The sequence below is a fragment of the Rhinatrema bivittatum genome, chromosome 17, assembly GCF_901001135.1.
Source record: "Rhinatrema bivittatum chromosome 17, aRhiBiv1.1, whole genome shotgun sequence".
Taxonomy (NCBI): Eukaryota; Metazoa; Chordata; class Amphibia; order Gymnophiona; family Rhinatrematidae; genus Rhinatrema; species Rhinatrema bivittatum.
In genome coordinates this window covers 47,242,723-47,261,209 of record NC_042631.1, presented here as the reverse complement: position 1 = coordinate 47,261,209, position 18,487 = coordinate 47,242,723, and the positions used below count along the sequence as shown (strand labels likewise).

At 44.1% G+C, this 18,487-nt stretch overlaps 1 protein-coding gene across 3 annotated transcripts in view; it reads right to left on the bottom strand.

Moving 5' to 3' along the window:
* Positions 1-18,487, bottom strand: part of GATD1 (glutamine amidotransferase like class 1 domain containing 1) — a 66,045-nt gene that overhangs the window by 13,723 nt on the left and 33,835 nt on the right. For 2 of the 3 annotated variants that reach the window (XM_029583213.1, XM_029583216.1), the window contains exons 4-7: positions 12,699-12,806; positions 5,324-5,418; positions 2,189-2,282; positions 980-1,091 (exon numbers count right to left, since the gene is read on the bottom strand). In XM_029583213.1, coding sequence (XP_029439073.1) covers positions 980-1,091; positions 2,189-2,282; positions 5,324-5,418; positions 12,699-12,806 — 409 coding nt within the window. The remainder of the gene's footprint in view (positions 1-979; positions 1,092-2,188; positions 2,283-5,323; positions 5,419-12,698; positions 12,807-18,487) is intronic. The other variant, XM_029583215.1, reaches the window with a different exon arrangement.

Genomic DNA, 18,487 nt, shown 5'->3' with positions numbered 1-18,487 from the left:
CAGTTCTAATAGATTGTAAATTACCAAAATTGCATTTGGTTAGTGTGCAAAAGAATGGATTCATTGCAGGGATAATCTTCTGAGACAACCTCGAAAGTGCTCCATTTTACTTCGGCTTCCTCAAGGCAGATATCAAACCATTTAGGAACAGTAGCAAAGGTCACCGATTAATTAAAAACCTAAATGGCTATAATTCAAAACATAGCTGGTTAGGTTTTTTAGTTATCCAGATAACTTTAAGCAAGTATATTCAGCAGGATGTTTATCTAGCTGAATATATGGGACAAGTTATCTGGCTAACTTGTCCACTAACTGGCCTACTGAATATGACCCTCTAAGTCTGAGGGGCTACCAAGGCAGTGGCAGAAAAATAGAAGAAGCAACAAGACAGTTTCTTCCTTGTAAACCGGTGTGATATGTATACTTTACAGGAACATCGGTATATAAAAATCAAAAATAAATAAATAAATAAGACAGTGTAAGAGCACTAAGGCCAAAAAAAATCAAAAAACTTTTAAGACCAAGTCTGAGACACATCCATATGGTAGCTCAGACGAAGGGGCTGACAAGGCAGTGTGCATGCACAGGAACTCCCATGCAAACACACAGAGCTGGCACCATCGGATGATGCCACAGTCTGCATGGTGAATCACTGATCCCAGATGGCCACTCACAGTGACTTGAGTAAAGCACAGGTCTGTTAATAGTTGGGTGAGAAACATACAGTATCTTCCTGGGACTTCAGGATCTACCTGAGTTTCACTACAGCTGAAAATGGGATGCTCCAATTGACATCTGTCTGACTGAAATGTCTCAGCAGCAGCACTGCCCACTTACATTTCCATTTTATAGTTGGCCCCCACCAGATCTCAACTCTTCCCCTATGCTGGAGGTCCTACATCGTACCACTATGAGGGCGTAATGTAGCACGTCTCAGTCCCCCAGTTACATGCATAATACTGGTAAGAGATCTCCTTACCTGCCATTGCACAGCAGGATAAGGTTCTGGACAGCTGCTACAGTGGAGTTATCATTCTGCCCAGTCACAAGATGTCTATCCAGCACCACGTGCACTGCCTCTGGCTCACTGGCTACATAAAGACCGGAGAAACAGTGTCATTGTAAGTTTACATCCCCTGGCAGATTGTTCTACCTTTGGAACTTTGCACCTTCAGCAAATATCAGCCCATCAGAAGTGCAGTTACTAGAGGAATATGCTAAAAGCAAACATTCAACAGATCTGTCTCCTCACTTTACATTCAGGCAACCTAATTTAAGGAGCAATTACACTCCACAGAAAAGTTATACAATGCTGCCTATAGCATTATTATTGTTCACAAAACCTGCAATATATCTCCTTCTTTGCAGCAATCTTACGGACCATGGACTGTTCAGAGAGGCAGAGACACAAGAAACCACAATGTGAAAAGCATCTTTAGCAGGTTCTATTGTACATTCTGTTCCCTATTGAAGGATAAAGTCTTGAAGCTCCTACAATCTCAATGCTGAGCAATGTAATGGAGCTGGCACTGCTGCTTTAAGGGTTCTTTCACAGTTATGTCCACAATACAAAGCTTTGACCTGCTATAAACAGGCACCAACACATAGCCTGAATATTAGTAGGACAGGGATAATCCCTTGGAATGACAGAGTACGAGAAAATGCTGTCAGAACATGCAATCATAGGATCTCCACATTTGCAGGCTTAATCTGCTTACTCAAGGCATGGAAACAAAAAGCTTTGTCCTTTAACATTGATAGGAATCCAGTTTCTTCCTGCTTTGGATATTTTAGAGGTAGCCTGAAATTTAGTGCTTTAGTGTTTTCTATAAACCCATAATATTTTATTTCCATTCTGACCCCTCTCCTCATTATCTGTATCACTTCCTGCCTGCCACCTCTCTGTGGTTGCTATACCATTGTTTATTGCCCCTGCCTACCCCGTCTCTTGCTTTATATGTTTCTGCTTTCCTTTTTCAAGCTGCTGGAACCAGAAGAAACAGCCGGAGATGTCATTTGTTCTGATGACTGCAGTTTACTGTAAAGCGGGTGTAATAATAAGTTCTATGGATCCAGATGACAGGAAGGATTCTGATTCACTGAGCACCTAAGATTCTGCCCACCTTCCTCCATGTACAGACAAATCATGACAACATGCCACTAGCAGCCCAGGCCCAGGATTACATACCACTGAACGTAGCTCCCGAGTCCTTCACAAAGTCTTCCACAATGATGGGTAGGCTGGCAAAATCTGGCTGGCGGATCAGCTCATACACGGAAGGCTGAAGAACAAGAGCAGAAGATAAGAACTGCTTCAGCTTCTCTCCTGTGCTCCCCACATCTCTAGCAGGACTGGCTCTAGTCTAAATGGCATCCTGCGCAAAATCTGGAATTGGCGCTCCCCTGCCTCACCTTGGTGGCAACTCTAGCACAGCACTCCCTTCCCTTTGGCAGTGTCTCTAGCATGGTTTACCCATCTCTCCCCATCTCTCCCCTCTGCTTAGCACCAGTATCTCCTCTCTCCCCCTAGCATTCTCTTCTTTCTCCCATTCCCTGCAGCTTCCCCCTCTCACACCTCTCCTCTTCCTTCACCTACTACCATAAACAGAAACCTCTTTCCTCCTACAGTGTTCCTGAGTCTCCCCGCTTGCAGACATCATATGGAAGGGGGTGGGAGGGAGGGGGCAGCTGTGCCCCCTTCAGCATGGTGCCCTGTGTGTCTGCACAGGTCGCACACCCCTGCGTGGCACGCTGCTCAGTGGCAGCTGGGACATGTTTGTCAGCTCATGGAGTTGAAGCCAGCCTGCTGTGTCACTCGGCTCCTCCGGTGTGGCAGACTCCTCGGCTAGCATGGCCTGGCTCTTCACCATCACTAACTCTCTTCTTGTGGCAAAACTTGGGTTTCCTGCTAACTGCATTGCTTTGTGCTGCTAGCAGATCTCAAATAGCATTGCCTGCTACATGCAAGCCTGTTGCGCATGCGCAGAGAGTGGCATGAAGATGACAAACATCACCTGAACACACAAAATCCCTTCTCTAAATGGCGGGATACAGAGGAAGCAATTTTCAAAGCAAGTATCCTCAGACCTGCAAGCTCCCTTTGAGAGGGAAACTCCCTGCAGAGGTTCCCTTTGAAAATGCCGGCTGGCAGGGACTGCGCAGGGAAAGCTCCACACGCAGCCGATAGTATGCATGCTGGCCACATTGGAAGGGGAGAATTTTCAAATAGGCCATCTCTAATGATAAACATAGCTACATGCCGCTGAGAACACAATGACATCTTTTCATGACTCAGCCTATTCCCAAAGTGACCCTGAATGCCAGGGATCATGCGGTAGAAGCTTTCAGACACGGTCAGAGCCAACCACAGAGGAGGAGTAGTACACTTACATCATTCATCGGGGAGGGGAAGAGGGATTTTTTTGTACATTAATCACTTCTCGTTCCAATCTGTGTGCCACTCATAACAGAGTTAGTCATGATGGGGTGAAGTTGCGCATGAAAAATTGGCCTATATGCGCATAAGTATCTCAGAAGGCCAGGAGTACGCGCATGGAAAAGTATGCGCATACAGAGAGGGCATCAGGTTCCGGCACTGGGTTAACGTATTTCATAAAGAGAGTATGCAAATGCATCATCCAACAGGGGTGCAAGCTTTTACACATGCTAATTAAGTTGTGCAAATGAAATCCGACGTCTCTTTTGGGTGGGGCGAACTGGGGCGTGAAGATTGCACCACATATGAGATATCTGCATACATCAGCCAATTTTATAACATGCCTGCCTCCGCACATTAACTGAGGGTTATGCCATGCACACTTATTTAATGGGTAAAATATAAGCACATATTTTTATATAAACTATGCAGATCCCTGCAATAAAAAATGTGCATACACTGAAACATATGCACGTCTTTTCGGGGCGGAGATATGTGGTACTTTATAAAGATTGTGGCTCCCACTGCACAGCTTATAAAATCCAGGTGTAACTTTCGGTGCGCCTACCTATGCATGTAGGTGCCAAGTTATGTTCACGACTGAAAAGTACCCTCCCCTTCTGTGTAAGCGCAGAAGTTGTAGGAGGTAACTTTCTCAATGTCCGTGCTGCACGCAGTCCTGCAGGTACACTGTGACAGCAGGGCTGCAGGCTCATTTTCAAAGGGAAACCCTTAAGCAGGGTTTTCCTCTCAAAGGCCCTTCTTTGATAGGGTGAGCTAGGCCGTGTGCATGGCAGCGTGCAGCTGTATGCAACTTGGTTTAACAAGTTTTGTGCACAAGCGTGAACGCACATTAGTGCACCGCCATTCAAAGTGCACGTCAGTGAAGGCATTCGCTATTACTCCCCAAGGCAGGAAAGTGCGTTAAAGCCATGAAGGTTTAATGCACTTTTTTTTAAATGCCTGAAACTTAACTCCTGGTCAGAAGTGGAGTAAAGTTAACTCGTATTTCTGGGGCTAGTGCTATTCTGTGATGCTGTGCCCCAGGGTGGTTCTTGAGTGGGTTCATTTGATTTCAATTCGTTTCTCTACATACCTGAAATATAAAATAGAAAAAGAGCCACTTTTCTTTGTTTTCAATGTTGGCCTCTAGTATGTTCTGTCTGTCTTTGCTATGCAATTACATTGCACATCGCCTTCTAGCCCAATGGGAAAGAGATGATTTATAAGTTCAAAAAGACATAAATATGCTCCACTCTCTGCCACACCTGCTCCCACCCAGGCAGCTGGAAACTCCTTGCCTGTCCTAGGACGCGAGGGATGCCTGTCCTCTCCTTCCTCCCTGAGCCCGAGAGTGCCACTTCTGCAGCACGTCCAGGGCCAGACCACCCTGGCAATCCATCAAATGCAGGCCCCCTGTGCTGCTGTGCCCGGACGACAAAACAAAACGCAGCAATCAAAAGTCAAATCAGCAGAGTTCCTGGGGAAAAGGGAGCAACTTTCAAGACAGCCGCAGGTACGGACATAAACTCCCTCTCCTGCCCTGTTTTAAGCATGATCTGCTCAGTCGTTTATGCTTTAGCTGTATTATGGCGATTCCAGCTTAACTCTCTTATTACTACTTCTGTACAGTTGAATTTTCTCATCATCACAGTGAGATCAGAGTTTCTCTCTCTCACTGACTTTCAAGACCACAAACCAAAATAACAGTGTTGTCAGTATGTGTCAGTTGCCTTCTGCTTCTGAAGGAGCCCTGGAGTCTTTAAAAGGAAAAAGACAGACAACATAGGAAGTGAGTGCAATTTGCTATTTGTTCTTATGGCCTTCGTTTCTCCTTGACCCTGCAAAGAGGTGGTGCAGATGTGAGCTGGCTGCCCCTCTACGCACCCCAGTCAGGCTGTATCCTTTGAACGCCCAGGACTTATCTTCGTTGCTAGCACAACATAAAGCAGCAATTCCATGTCCAACCGCACAGATTGGCTCTGCAAACAGAAAGCAGTAGGGATTAGAAAACTGGGCTCTGCTCTTCAGTCAATGCCCTCATGCTGTGCTACAAACCTCGTCTTCACCTAGTTTTCATGTTGATTCAATTAACAAGTTCACAAATCGGTCTAAATCCAGTAGCCATCTTGGAAAGCTAACTGTTTCAGAAAAAAAGTAAATTACATTCCTTCTCTTTTCATTTGCCCATTTCCTCTCAGTGCTTAACAGTTTTTCCAGTGTTTTGTGAAATCTGGGGGCTTAAAACGTCCCTCGGGGCTATGAACATATTGCATCCAGTCGAATAAGGCAGGATATATTGGGAATCCCTTGGCACCCAAATATTTGTGCCCTTGCACAGCTGAGATTCAGAACTTTCAAGAGGCATCAAAAAGGATGGAAAGTGCATGAAAGGTGCCCTGATTTAAAAGCTGGTGCCGCAGGTGGAGTGGGGACAGCAGCTCATTGGTAAGATGCGCAGGCCGAGAGTGAGCCTGCGCGCGCTTTGCTTCCCGGGCCTTGGACTTCCATGTAGGAGCGGAGCGCATGATGGCTCAGTGTCTGGCCTGTGCACCTTAACAAGCTGCTGCTGCCGCTGCTACCACCATGGCTGGGCCTTGGACTGACCCCTGCTGTAAAAGGAAAAAAAAAAAAAAAAAAGAGGTTCACGAGGAGGAAAGGCATATTGAGAGGGGAGGTGAGCGCGAGAAAAGGGGAATGAGCGTGCCGCACAAACTTACATCCACCACGGCTCTGTCACCCTTCTTTGGGATTCATCTAATCTTCCTATCCCTTTCCCCCCTCCTTCCTCAAATTAATCAGTCCCTCTGGAAGGTGCCGGCACTGACTCAAACAGCACACACCACTGCTGCCTTTCATCCTGAGACGCCGCAGCTGCAGCTCCCCTGTGAGGGAGCTTCCAAATCTCAGCTTCTGCTTCAACTTCATCACTTAAAAACTCTTTGGCACAGCCTCGTCTTTTTCTGAACGCTTGTGACGAGCTCCAGCCCTTCAAAAGGAGTCAAACATTGAGGCACTTTTCAAAGCCTGACACTGGTTAGGATCTACAACCCGACAAATTTCAAACCACCACCGAGGAAGCGCATTTGGAAATATTCATATTCCCATTGTAAAAGTTTATTTATTTCAAATAACTACTGTCGGCATGGCTTTTCTTAAGAACATGCCATACTGGGTCAGACCAAGGGTCCATCAAGCCCAGCATCCTGCTTCCAACAGTGGCCAATCCAGGCCATTAGAACCTGGCAAGTACCCAAAAACTAAGTCTATTCCATGTAACCATTGCTAATGGCAGTGGCCGTTCTCTAAGTGAACTTAATAGCAGGTAATGGACTTCTCCTCCAAGAACTTATCCAATCCTTTTTTAAACACAGCTATACTAACTGCACTAACCACATCCTCTGGCAACAAATTCCAGAGTTTAATTGTGCGTTGAGTAAAAAAGAACTTTCTCCGATTAGTTTTAAATGTGCCCCATGCTAACTTCATGGAGTGCCCCCTAGTCCTTCTATTATCCGAAAGAGTAAATAACTGATTCACATTTACCTGTTCTAGACCTCTCATGATTTTAAACACCTCTATCATATCCCCCCTCAGTCGTCTCTTCTCCAAGCTGAAAAGTCCTAACCTCTTTAGTCTTTCCTCATAGGGAAAGATTGTGATTTACTGTGATTTACAGACTTTTTATTATAGTTCCAAAGTTAGACTGTTTGTATTTAGTCAGTCAATAAGGTAGCAGTAGGTAGTGTGTTTATTTTTTAAAAGTCTGCCTGACTATTAAAGTGTCCTCCAGACTTTTAAAGAGCTAAGTGTTTTATTTAATAAATAACTGAGTGCATTGTATTGAAAAACAAAAAAAAACACAAACCCCCCCCCCCCCCCCCCACAAAAAAGTAGCCAGAAGCTAGAAATAAGCTAGGAGCAGTATATACCAAAGTAAAAAAGTTGAATAGTTCAGCTCAGTTACTCACCTTGGAAAGGTGTTGAGGTAGTGTGATTAGGTTTGAATAGGGAACAACATTTGTTAATCAAGGGAGCTGTGAGTCACTCAGGCTGACTAACTAAAGTTAGACTGTTTGTAATTCCCAACCCACCCACCCCAAGCTCATCCCTTAATTTATAGGCAGGTGCCACTTGCACAAAAAAAAAACCAAAAAACAAAACCCCATCAACAAAAACTTTATTGAGAATTCGATCAGACCCCAGTAGGCCACTACCAGACATATAGTGAATTCACTAATACATTTAAAGGAACTTAGACACATTCCTACTCCCATAGCAACCTAAAACTTAACTAGGAACTGATCAAAATTGAGATGAAGGCAGCAGTCCAGCAGCAAGAGGGGAGCTTCCCAGTCTTTTGCATCGAGTGTCACATGTATGATTTTTTACTCACCGGTGAGAAGTTGTACATGTGCATGCGATGCAAAGAGCTCCTGGCTCTCAGAGAACGAGTCCGATCTCTGGAGGCTAGAGTGGCAGACCTGGAGGAGCTGAGGGAGACAGAGAGGTATATAGATGAGACCTTCAGGGACATAGTAGTCCAGTCCCAACTTCAGACTGGCAGCCCTGGTGCTGCCTTGGAGGAAGAAGGTCTCATAATGGGAGAGCACCAACCAGATGTAGCAGGAAAGGATCCTGTAGCAAGGACCTGCTCTCTAGGTGATGCATTGTCCTTTCGCACTGAGGATATCTCCCCAAGGCCTACTGCCCAGGAGGGAAGGGTTAGGTCGGCCGTCATAATTGGTGATTCGATTATTAGGAATGTAGATAGCTGGGTGGCGGGTGGGCGTGAGGATCGCCTGCTAACATGCCTACCTGGTGCGAAGGTGGCGGACCTCACGCGTCACCTAGATAGGATTTTAGACAGTGCTGGGGAGGAGCCGGCTGTCGTGGTACACGTGGGCACCAACGACATAGGAAAATGTGGGAGGGAGGTTCTGGAAGCCAAATTTAGGCTCTTAGGTAGAAAGATTAAATCCAGAACCTCCAGGGTAGCATTCTCTGAAATGCTCCCTGTTCCACGCGCAGGTCACCAGAGGCAGGCAGAGCTCCGGAGTCTCAATGCGTGGATGAGACGATGGTGCAAGGAAGAGGGATTCAGTTTTGTTAGGAACTGGGGAACCTTTTGGGGAAGGGGGAGTCTCTTCCGAAGGGATGGGCTCCACCTTAACCAGGGTGGAACCAGACTGCTGGCGCTAACCTTTAAAAAGGAGATAGAGCAGCTTTTAAACTAGAACAAAGGGGAAAGCCGACAGTCGCTCAGCAGCGCATGGTTCGGAGAGATGTATCTTTAAAGGATACTAATGATGCATTAGAATTAGGGCATCCCGACAGTGAGGTTCCAATAATTAGAAAAGTAGTCCAAGTGCCTGTAACTAAAAACTCACCTGAGCTAAAAAATTCTAACTTATCCCTATCAATTAAAAAGCAGAATAAAAATACAATCAAAAAACAAACTTTGAAATGTTTGTATGCTAATGCCAGAAGTCTAAGAAGTAAGATGGGAGAATTAGAATGTATAGCAGTAAATGATGACATAGACTTAATTGGCATCTCAGAGACATGGTGGAAAGAGGATAACCAATGGGACAGTGCTATACCGGGGTACAAATTATATCGCAATGACAGGAGCAGTCGGGAGGAGGTGTGGCGCTTTATGTCCGGGATGGCATAGAGTCCAACAGGATAAACATCCTGCATGAGACTAAATACAAAATTGAATCTTTATGGGTAGAAATCCCTTGTGTATCAGGGAAGACTACAGTGATAGGGGTATACTACCGTCCACCTGGTCAAGATGGTGAGATGGACAGTGAAATGCTAAGAGAAATTAGGGAAGCTAACCAAATTGGTAGTGCAGTAATAATGGGAGACTTCAATTACCCCAATATAGACTGGGTAAATGTATCATCGGGTCACGCTAGAGAGATAACGTTCCTGGATGGAATAAATGATAGCTTTATGGAGCAATTGGTTCAGGAACCGACGAGAGAGGGAGCAATTTTAGATCTAATTCTCAGTGGAGCACAGGACTTGGTGAGAGAGGTAACGGTGGTGGGGCCACTTGGCAATAGTGATCATAATATGATCAAATTTGATTTAATGACTGGAAAAGGAACAGTGTGCAAATCCAAGGCTCTCGTGCTAAACTTTCAAAAGGGAAACTTTGATAAAATGAGAAAAATTGTTAGAAAAAAACTGAAAGGAGCAGCTACAAAAGTAAAAAATGTCCAAGAGGCGTGGTCATTGTTAAAAAATACCATTCTAGAAGCACAGTCCAGATGTATTCCACACATTAAGAAAGGTGGAAAGAAGGCAAAACGATTACCGGCATGGTTAAAAGGGGAGGTGAAAGAAGCTATTTTAGCCAAAAGATCTTCATTCAAAAATTGGAAGAAGGATCCAACAGAAGAAAATAGGATAAAGCATAAACATTGGCAAGTTAAATGTAAGACATTGATAAGACAGGCTAAGAGAGAATTTGAAAAGAAGTTGGCTGTAGAGGCAAAAACTCACAGTAAAAACTTTTTTAAATATATCCGAAGCAGAAAGCCTGTGAGGGAGTCAGTTGGACCGTTAGATGATCGAGGGGTTAAAGGGGCACTTAGAGAAGATAAGGCCATCGCGGAAAGATTAAATGATTTCTTTGCTTCGGTGTTTACTGAAGAGGATGTTGGGGAGGTACCCGTAATGGAGAAGGTTTTCATGGGTAATGATTCAGATGGACTGAATCAAATCACGGTGAACCTAGAAGATGTGGTAGGCCTGATTGACAAACTGAAGAGTAGTAAATCACCTGGACCGGATGGTATACACCCCAGAGTTCTGAAGGAACTAAAAAATGAAATTTCAGACCTATTAGTAAAAATTTGTAACTTATCATTAAAATCATCCATTGTACCTGAAGACTGGAGGATAGCAAATGTAACCCCAATATTTAAAAAGGGCTCCAGGGGCGATCCGGGAAACTACAGACCGGTTAGCCTGACTTCAGCGCCAGGAAAAATAGTGGAAAGTGTTCTAAACATCAAAATCACAGAACATATAGAAAGACATGGTTTAATGGAACAAAGTCAGCATGGCTTTACCCAGGGCAAGTCTTGCCTCACAAATCTGCTTCACTTTTTTGAAGGAGTTAATAAACATGTGGATAAAGGTGAACCGGTAGATATAGTATACTTGGATTTTCAGAAGGCGTTTGACAAAGTTCCTCATGAGAGGCTTCTAGGAAAAGTAAAAAGTCATGGGATAGGTGGCGATGTCCTTTCGTGGATTGCAAACTGGCTAAAAGACAGGAAACAGAGAGTAGGATTAAATGGGCAATTTTCTCAGTGGAAGGGAGTGGACAGTGGAGTGCCTCAGGGATCTGTATTGGGACCCTTACTGTTCAATATATTTATAAATGATCTGGAAAGAAATACGACGAGTGAGATAATCAAATTTGCAGATGACACAAAATTGTGCAGAGTAGTTAAATCACAAGCAGATTGTGATAAATTGCAGGAAGACCTTGTGAGACTGGAAAATTGGGCATCCAAATGGCAGATGAAATTTAATGTGGATAAGTGCAAGGTGATGCATATAGGGAAAAATAACCCATGCTATAATTACACGATGTTGGGTTCCATATTAGGTGCTACAACCCAAGAAAGAGATCTAGGTGTCATAGTGGATAACACATTGAAATCGTCGGTTCAGTGTGCTGCGGCAGTCAAAAAAGCAAACAGAATGTTGGGAATTATTAGAAAAGGAATGATGAATAAAACGGAAAATGTCATAATGCCTCTGTATCGCTCCATGGTGAGACCGCACCTTGAATACTGTGTACAATTCTGGTCGCCGCATCTCAAAAAAGATATAATTGCGATGGAGAAGGTACAGAGAAGGGCTACCAAAATGATAAGGGGAATGGAACAACTCCCCTATGAGGAAAGACTAAAGAGGTTAGGACTTTTCAGCTTGGAGAAGAGACGACTGAGGGGGGATATGATAGAGGTGTTTAAAATCATGAGAGGTCTAGAACGGGTAGATGTGAATCGGTTATTTACTCTTTCGGATAGTAGAAGGACTAGGGGACACTCCATGAAGTTAGCATGGGGCACATTTAAAACTAATCGGAGAAAGTTCTTTTTTACTCAACGCACAATTAAACTCTGGAATTTGTTGCCAGAGAATGTGGTTCGTGCAGTTAGTATAGCTGTGTTTAAAAAAGGATTGGATAAGTTCTTGGAGGAGAAGTCCATTACCTGCTATTAAGTTCACTTAGAGAATAGCCACTGCCATTAGCAATGGTTACATGGAATAGACTTAGTTTTTGGGTACTTGCCAGGTTCTTATGGCCTGGATTGGCCACTGTTGGAAACAGGATGCTATTTATTTATTTATTTTAAATTTTTATATACCGGAATTCCTGTATGCAATACAAATCAGTCCGGTTTACAAGTAACGAAAGAGGTTGCCCTGGTCTGGGAAGTTAGACCTGGGTTTTTTTACATAGAACCTGGAACAATAACAATAAACCATTGAACATTAAACATTTAAACATTGAACATCATGCTGGGCTTGATGGACCCTTGGTCTGACCCAGTATGGCATTTTCTTATGTTCTTATGACCACGGACTCCTGCTGTCCTACAACTGGCTGCAATGTACATGGCTCAGTTTCCTCCTGTTCCTTTGGACTTCCCAGCACAATCAGAACCGGCCTGATTTTATATCCCCTCCCAAGCCACTGAGCCCACTCACTGCAATCATGGTTTCTAAATCTGGCCACTAGATGTATTTATTTATTTAGATTTATATTCCACTTTTCACACTTTTTTCAGCGCTTCAAAGTGGATTACATTCAGGTACTGTAGGTACCTGAATGTAATCTAAGTTAGTACCTGAGGCAAAGGAGGGTAAAGTGACTTGCCCAAGGTCACAAGGAGCGACAGCGGGACTCAAATCCATTGTATAATGACTTGGATGGCCTCGCTTCAGAGGCTATGGCTGCTCTCTTCGCAGCATCCCCAACACCAGCCGACTACAGGTCCTCTATGCCGCAGAGCTGGGAATCAAACCCCGAACCTCCATATGGGAGCTTACAGCATCGCTACCTGGTCAGAAGGCCAGCCCAGCAGCACCCATTTCAAAGCAGAAGAGGTAGGCTTGGGTGCCCTGGGTCGGGAGTATAGTGCACGCAGCCTCAGCATGGGTCAGGTACAAGGCACACTGGTGGTCAGAATACAAGAAAAAATGAGAAAAGGTCAACACTTACTCTGCTCACCTCTGAAGTGCTGCAAGATCCGAGCTAGGTAGCCACTGTTTGCCAAATCTGTCATGGCCCTAGGGCAGTTAGGTATCAACACAGCATGGTATCGGGCACCTGCATTAGAAAGAGAAAGAGGAGAAATTCCCAGCATGCAAACTTGATGGTCAATTCTGGACACCTGTTCCCTCCTGACATGGCTTTCACTGCAAGGGAACCTCAAGATCTTTCAACGAAAAGGAAAAATAGGCCCATGCAAGGCTCAACCTTTAAATCAATAAAACTAAAACAGCTAAATAATGTTATGAACCTGGGGTTCCTGTAGCCAGACCTATTCCCATCCTGTCAGCAGGAGCATGACAGAAGCAGCAGATCTTATCCCAGTGTATCAAAGGGTGACTCTGTAACTGATCAATGTCCCCACTACGGCTGCACTGCAGACAAACCCTACTCCAGGACTGCAACTCAGCTCAGAAATGCAAATTTCTCCTCCTTTTATTTACAGTGCTCCTGGATTCATCTTTCCTTTCCTTGGAAAGAGAGTGCGGCTGTTTGTGGTGACGGAAGCACTTTATAGTCACAGCCAGGTCAAGATAACTACCTATTAGGTTAAGATGCTAAGAAGTGGGAAAAGCTTTGGCTCGAAAAGCATAAGTGTAAAAAAAGTGATAAAGCTGAATGTTTACAGAAAAAGATATATCATGCGTATGTTGAGTATCCACATATACTTAGGAAGGATAATTTTGAAAAGAATGTCTGTGTGTAAAACAACCTTGCTTCCGTAAACAGTGTTCTCCATAGCCAGCTGTATGAATTAGCCATGACACTTGGGTGATCTAATCCGGCAGTGCCAAACAGACCCTTCTCTCTAAGCTCACACAGCTTTTGCTCTACTGAGCATGTGTGGGAATTCCCATGCAGACATTACCTCATGAGGCCCCTTAGATAAGAGAGCTAAGTCTCCAGGAAGGCAGGCGGGTATTTGGCATGACTAAATCATCCTATTTATGAAGAACACAGTTTAGGTAAGCAACCTTGCTTTCTCAGTCAACAAGCAAACCCAGACATCTGCGCCATAACAGAAACCTGGCTTAAACCAACAGATGCAGCCCTGGTTAACCAACTACCCACTCATCAATATGATATCTTCTCTCTTCCCAGACAGAAAAAAAGAGGCGGCGGATTGCTCCTAGCAGCCAAAAAAGAACTTAAACTTACCCTCCAACCAATTAAGTCAGCCCCTAAACTAGAACTAGGCCTGTTTAAATCTGAACACCTGCAAATCCTCCTTACATACGCCCCACCTGGTCTACTAAACTCAGATGCATCTCCCATAATTGAAACCATAGCCAAACACATCAACCTAGATGCCCCCGCATTGATATTAGGGGATTTCAACCTCCATGTCGATTCAACCCCGCACTCTCCCAACTGTGAAGCATTCCTAACCTCTCTCAAGGCAATGGGCTTCACACAAATCATCAACAATCCCACCCACAAAGCAGGGCATATTCTTGACCTGATCTTCATCAACTCCAATTTTTCTCCTTCTACCCCCCCAGAATGCACTCCAGTTCCCTGGTCCGACCACTCCCTGATTACTGTCTCCCTCACAAGCAAGGAATACCACAAAACTCAACCCACCCAATCAACAATTCAATACAGGAGATCCTGCTCCTCAGAAGTCCTCAGCGAGCTCCTAACAAAGGAACTCCACAATATAGAAGTCTCTGACCCCAACTCAGCACTCTGCTCTTGGATTAGTATCACAGAATCAATAGCGAACAGAGTTTGCCCGCAGGCAACCAGAAGAAGTAAACAGACGCCTAACAGGAAACAACCATGGTTCTCCGACGAACTCAGAGAGCTTAAGCGAAACCTCAGACAAAGAGAAAACAAATGGCGTAAGACCCCATGCCCGAGCACACTAAATGCTTACAAATCGACCTTACACATTTACAGAAACGCCACGCACCGAGCAAAAAAAGATTTCTACGGCCACAGAATCCATGACCTCGTCTTTGATCCCAAGGCTCTTTTCTCCTATGTAACAGAGCTCACTAAAACCACCACCCCTTGCATCCCAGACGAACTGGCACAAACAAAGGCAAATGAATTGGCAATTTTTTCCACAACAAAATCTCTAACTTACTAAAAGGCCTGCCCATCAATTCTTCCCCACCTCAAACTCCGGACCCTCTCTGGAGTCATTTGAACCCACCTCCTCCCTGGAAATCGGATCAATTTTAAAGAAAATGAAACCTTCATACCACCCACTGGACCAAATCCCAACCAAGCTCCTTCTATCGGTGCCAGACTGCATCTCCAAATACCTAGCTGACATCATAAACTGCTCACTATCACAAGGAATCTTTCCGGACGTCCTAAAAATTGCCACCCTCAAACCCCTTCTTAAGAAAGCAAATCTAGACCCTAGAGAACCCAACAACTTCCGGCCTATTTCCAATCTACCTTTTCTAGCAAAGATCATGGAAAAAATAGTTAACACCCAATTATCAGAATACTTGGAAGATCACAACATTCTCCATTCATCTCAATATGGATTTCGCAAAGCTCTAAACACCGAATCACTCCTCATCTCCCTCACAGACAATCTCCTCATGGGTATGGACTCCGGACACTCCTTCCTGCTAATACTACTCGACATCTCAGCAGCATTCGACACGGTGAACCATACCACCCTTCTAAAACGACTTTCGGACATCGGGATAACAGGTACAGCTTTCAAATGGTTCGACTCTTTTCTCACGAACAGAGGTTACAAAGTAAAGATCAACAACAAGGAATCTCCGCTCATCAACACTACAAGAGGTGTTCCTCAGGGCTCTTCTCTGTCTCCTACACTATTCAACCTATACCTTCTCCCCCTTTGCCAGCTGCTTACGAATCTTAAACTCAAACACTATCTCTACGCCGACGATGTCCAAATCCTGATCCCTATAACCGAATCCCTTACAAAAACACTGAAATTCTGGAACAACTGCCTCAAAGAAATCAATGACCTCCTGACTACCTTAAACCTTGTACTCAACACGTCCAAGACAGAAATGCTCCTTATATCCCTCAACCACAAAGATAGCCTACTCACAAGTCACAACAACACCCTGGTCAACCAAGCAAGAGACCTAGGAGTTATAATCGATAACCAACTAAATCTAAAAAAGTTCATCACGAACACAACCAAAGACTGCTTCTTCAAGCTGCAGGTATTAAAAAGACTCAAACCACTACTGTATTTTCAAGACTTCAGATCGGTACTCCAGGCCATTATATTCTCCAAATTGGATTACTGCAATTCCATTCTGCTAGGCCTCCCCGCCTCTTCCACCAAACCACTACAGATGCTACAAAACTCGGCTGCCAGAATTTTAACAAACTCCAATAGAAGAGACCACATCACACCTATCCTGAAAAACCTACATTGGCTCCCAGTAAACTTCAGAATTCTACACAAATGTCTCACCATCATCCATAAAGCTATATACAACAGTACACCCATCGACTTACACAACCCTCTCACGCTGCACTTCTCTACCAGACCCATCAGAGAAGCATACAAAGGTACGCTACACCCCCCCCCCCCCAGCCAAATTCACACACCTTTCATCCACTAAAGATCGAGCCTTCTCGGCAGCAGCACCGACCATCTGGAACAACATGCCCACAGACCTTAGACAGGAACCTTGCACACAAACTTTCAGAAAGAAACTCAAGACATGGCTATTTCTACAAGCCTTCCCCGATCTATGACATCCCCTACTGCTACAACTAGGTATAGGATACCATGTATAGTGGATTACATTCAGTCCTGAATACTAGAGTCTATTATAGCCTTATGTATATATCTGTATATTATTTATTTCTGAGACTAAATACTACCTATTTCTATGCTAGCCACTACTCTGGCTTTTCCTCCTCCCAGTTCAAGTACCCCTGTTTATTGTAACTTTTCACTCTCTCCCTCTCTCCTAGCCTATTGTTCACGAAGTTGTTAATTTTAATGTTATTGCACCACTGTTTATTGTAAACCGATACGATATGATTGGTATCATGAGTGTCGGTATAAAAAAGACCTAAATAAATAAATAAATAAATAAATAAATTAGCCGTGACATGTCGGGAGTTCTAAGCTGAGAGCTGCAGTGGAGTGTTTACTGAATAAGCAACCCAGACCCTACTGTGGAGCATGAACTACTGAGGTAAACCGGTTACGCAGAACTGCTTGTCCATTTTTACTGTCACTTTTGACAGCAAATTGATACATTTTTTATAAATTGTCCAGATAGTAATGGGATTTGAAAGTATGCCCAGAGGACCAAGTTGCAACTTTGTAGGTGTCTTCAATAGGTACTGCTCTCAGACGAGCCACCGATGCAGCCCTAGCTTGATGAGCCTTGACAGAGGCTGTGATCTGCATGCCTGCTAAGGCATAAAAATGTGCAATACAATCTGCTAGCCAACTGGACAATGTTTATTTGGCTACCTCAATGCCCAGACGGTTAAAATTGTAAGAGACAAACACAGCTGATTTCTTTTCTTTTGCAGTTTAAGGAATAAAGTGCTTTTTCACCTTCATGTGGTCTTGATTAATATGAAAAGCTGATACCATCTTTGGTAAAAACTTTGAATGCATGCAGAATTGCATATATCTTTAAATGATGAACCAAAGCCTGCAATTCACTTCATCTTCTAGCTGATATGATTGTGACTTGGAACAATACCTTCTGAGGGTGAAAATGTGTGTATAGCATGCTTTTTTTTTTTTTTTTTAATTGGGGGAGAATAGCTAATAGCCTCATCAACATGCATTTGCATGTGATGAGCACTATTAGCTTCACGGGGGGGGGGGGGGGGGGGGTTGAATGCGCTCAGCTGAGCACACTGTATTACATCGGCATGTATGAGAACAACATACATGCAAGAGATACATCAACACCTCACCAATCCATCTCTGTTACAGCAGATATATAACAACCTTCACCACCTCAGATATAATATACATGTCGCTTCTGCACACAACACTCCAAAGTTACCATTAGGCGCCAACATCCAAGGGAATTAAGCTCACCCTCCCAATAAACAAGTACAAGTATCCCCCAACATGGTCAGGACAGTTTCAACCCATTTACAACAATGTCAGTCCCCCATCATTATATACTATTACCCACCCTGTTCTGCCCAGTATGTCCAATAGGGCGCCCATATCTTATCCTACATACTCGGCTGTCTCCAAAGCGTGTAGGTTAGTTTTTCCACTATACCTCTTGTGCACTTGCCGTCACCAGAAGGCAAGTGTGGAAGTTGACTTCCATAGGGTAGCTATCGTAAATCTACCTGCATGTATCAAATGATCCGCCAAAGTCCACTTTGTCGTACTAAGATTGCGATCTCCTCACTGCCCCAGTAAACAGAACAGTGGTGACAAACCAGTAATCATGTCCAAGATATGACTTATCTCCGTCTTAATCTGCTTCCAGAACTCCCCCACCAGAGGACAGGATCACCACACTCCCTCCAACATAGATTAGAGACACCCTGCGAAAATTTAGAGCAGTATGCTGGATATCTATATACCCTATGATGCATTTTAATCATAAGCTCCACACTTCTACTACATATTGACAGCCAGTGTGCCTTTTTCCAAATAGCTGTCCAATTTTCAACACTTAAATCCACTTGAAAATCACAATTCTACTCTTCATCTATTCCGAGAGGAGGGTCACGAGCCTTCAGGCATGTTAAAATTGCCTTGTAAAATTTTGAAATTCCTCACCTAG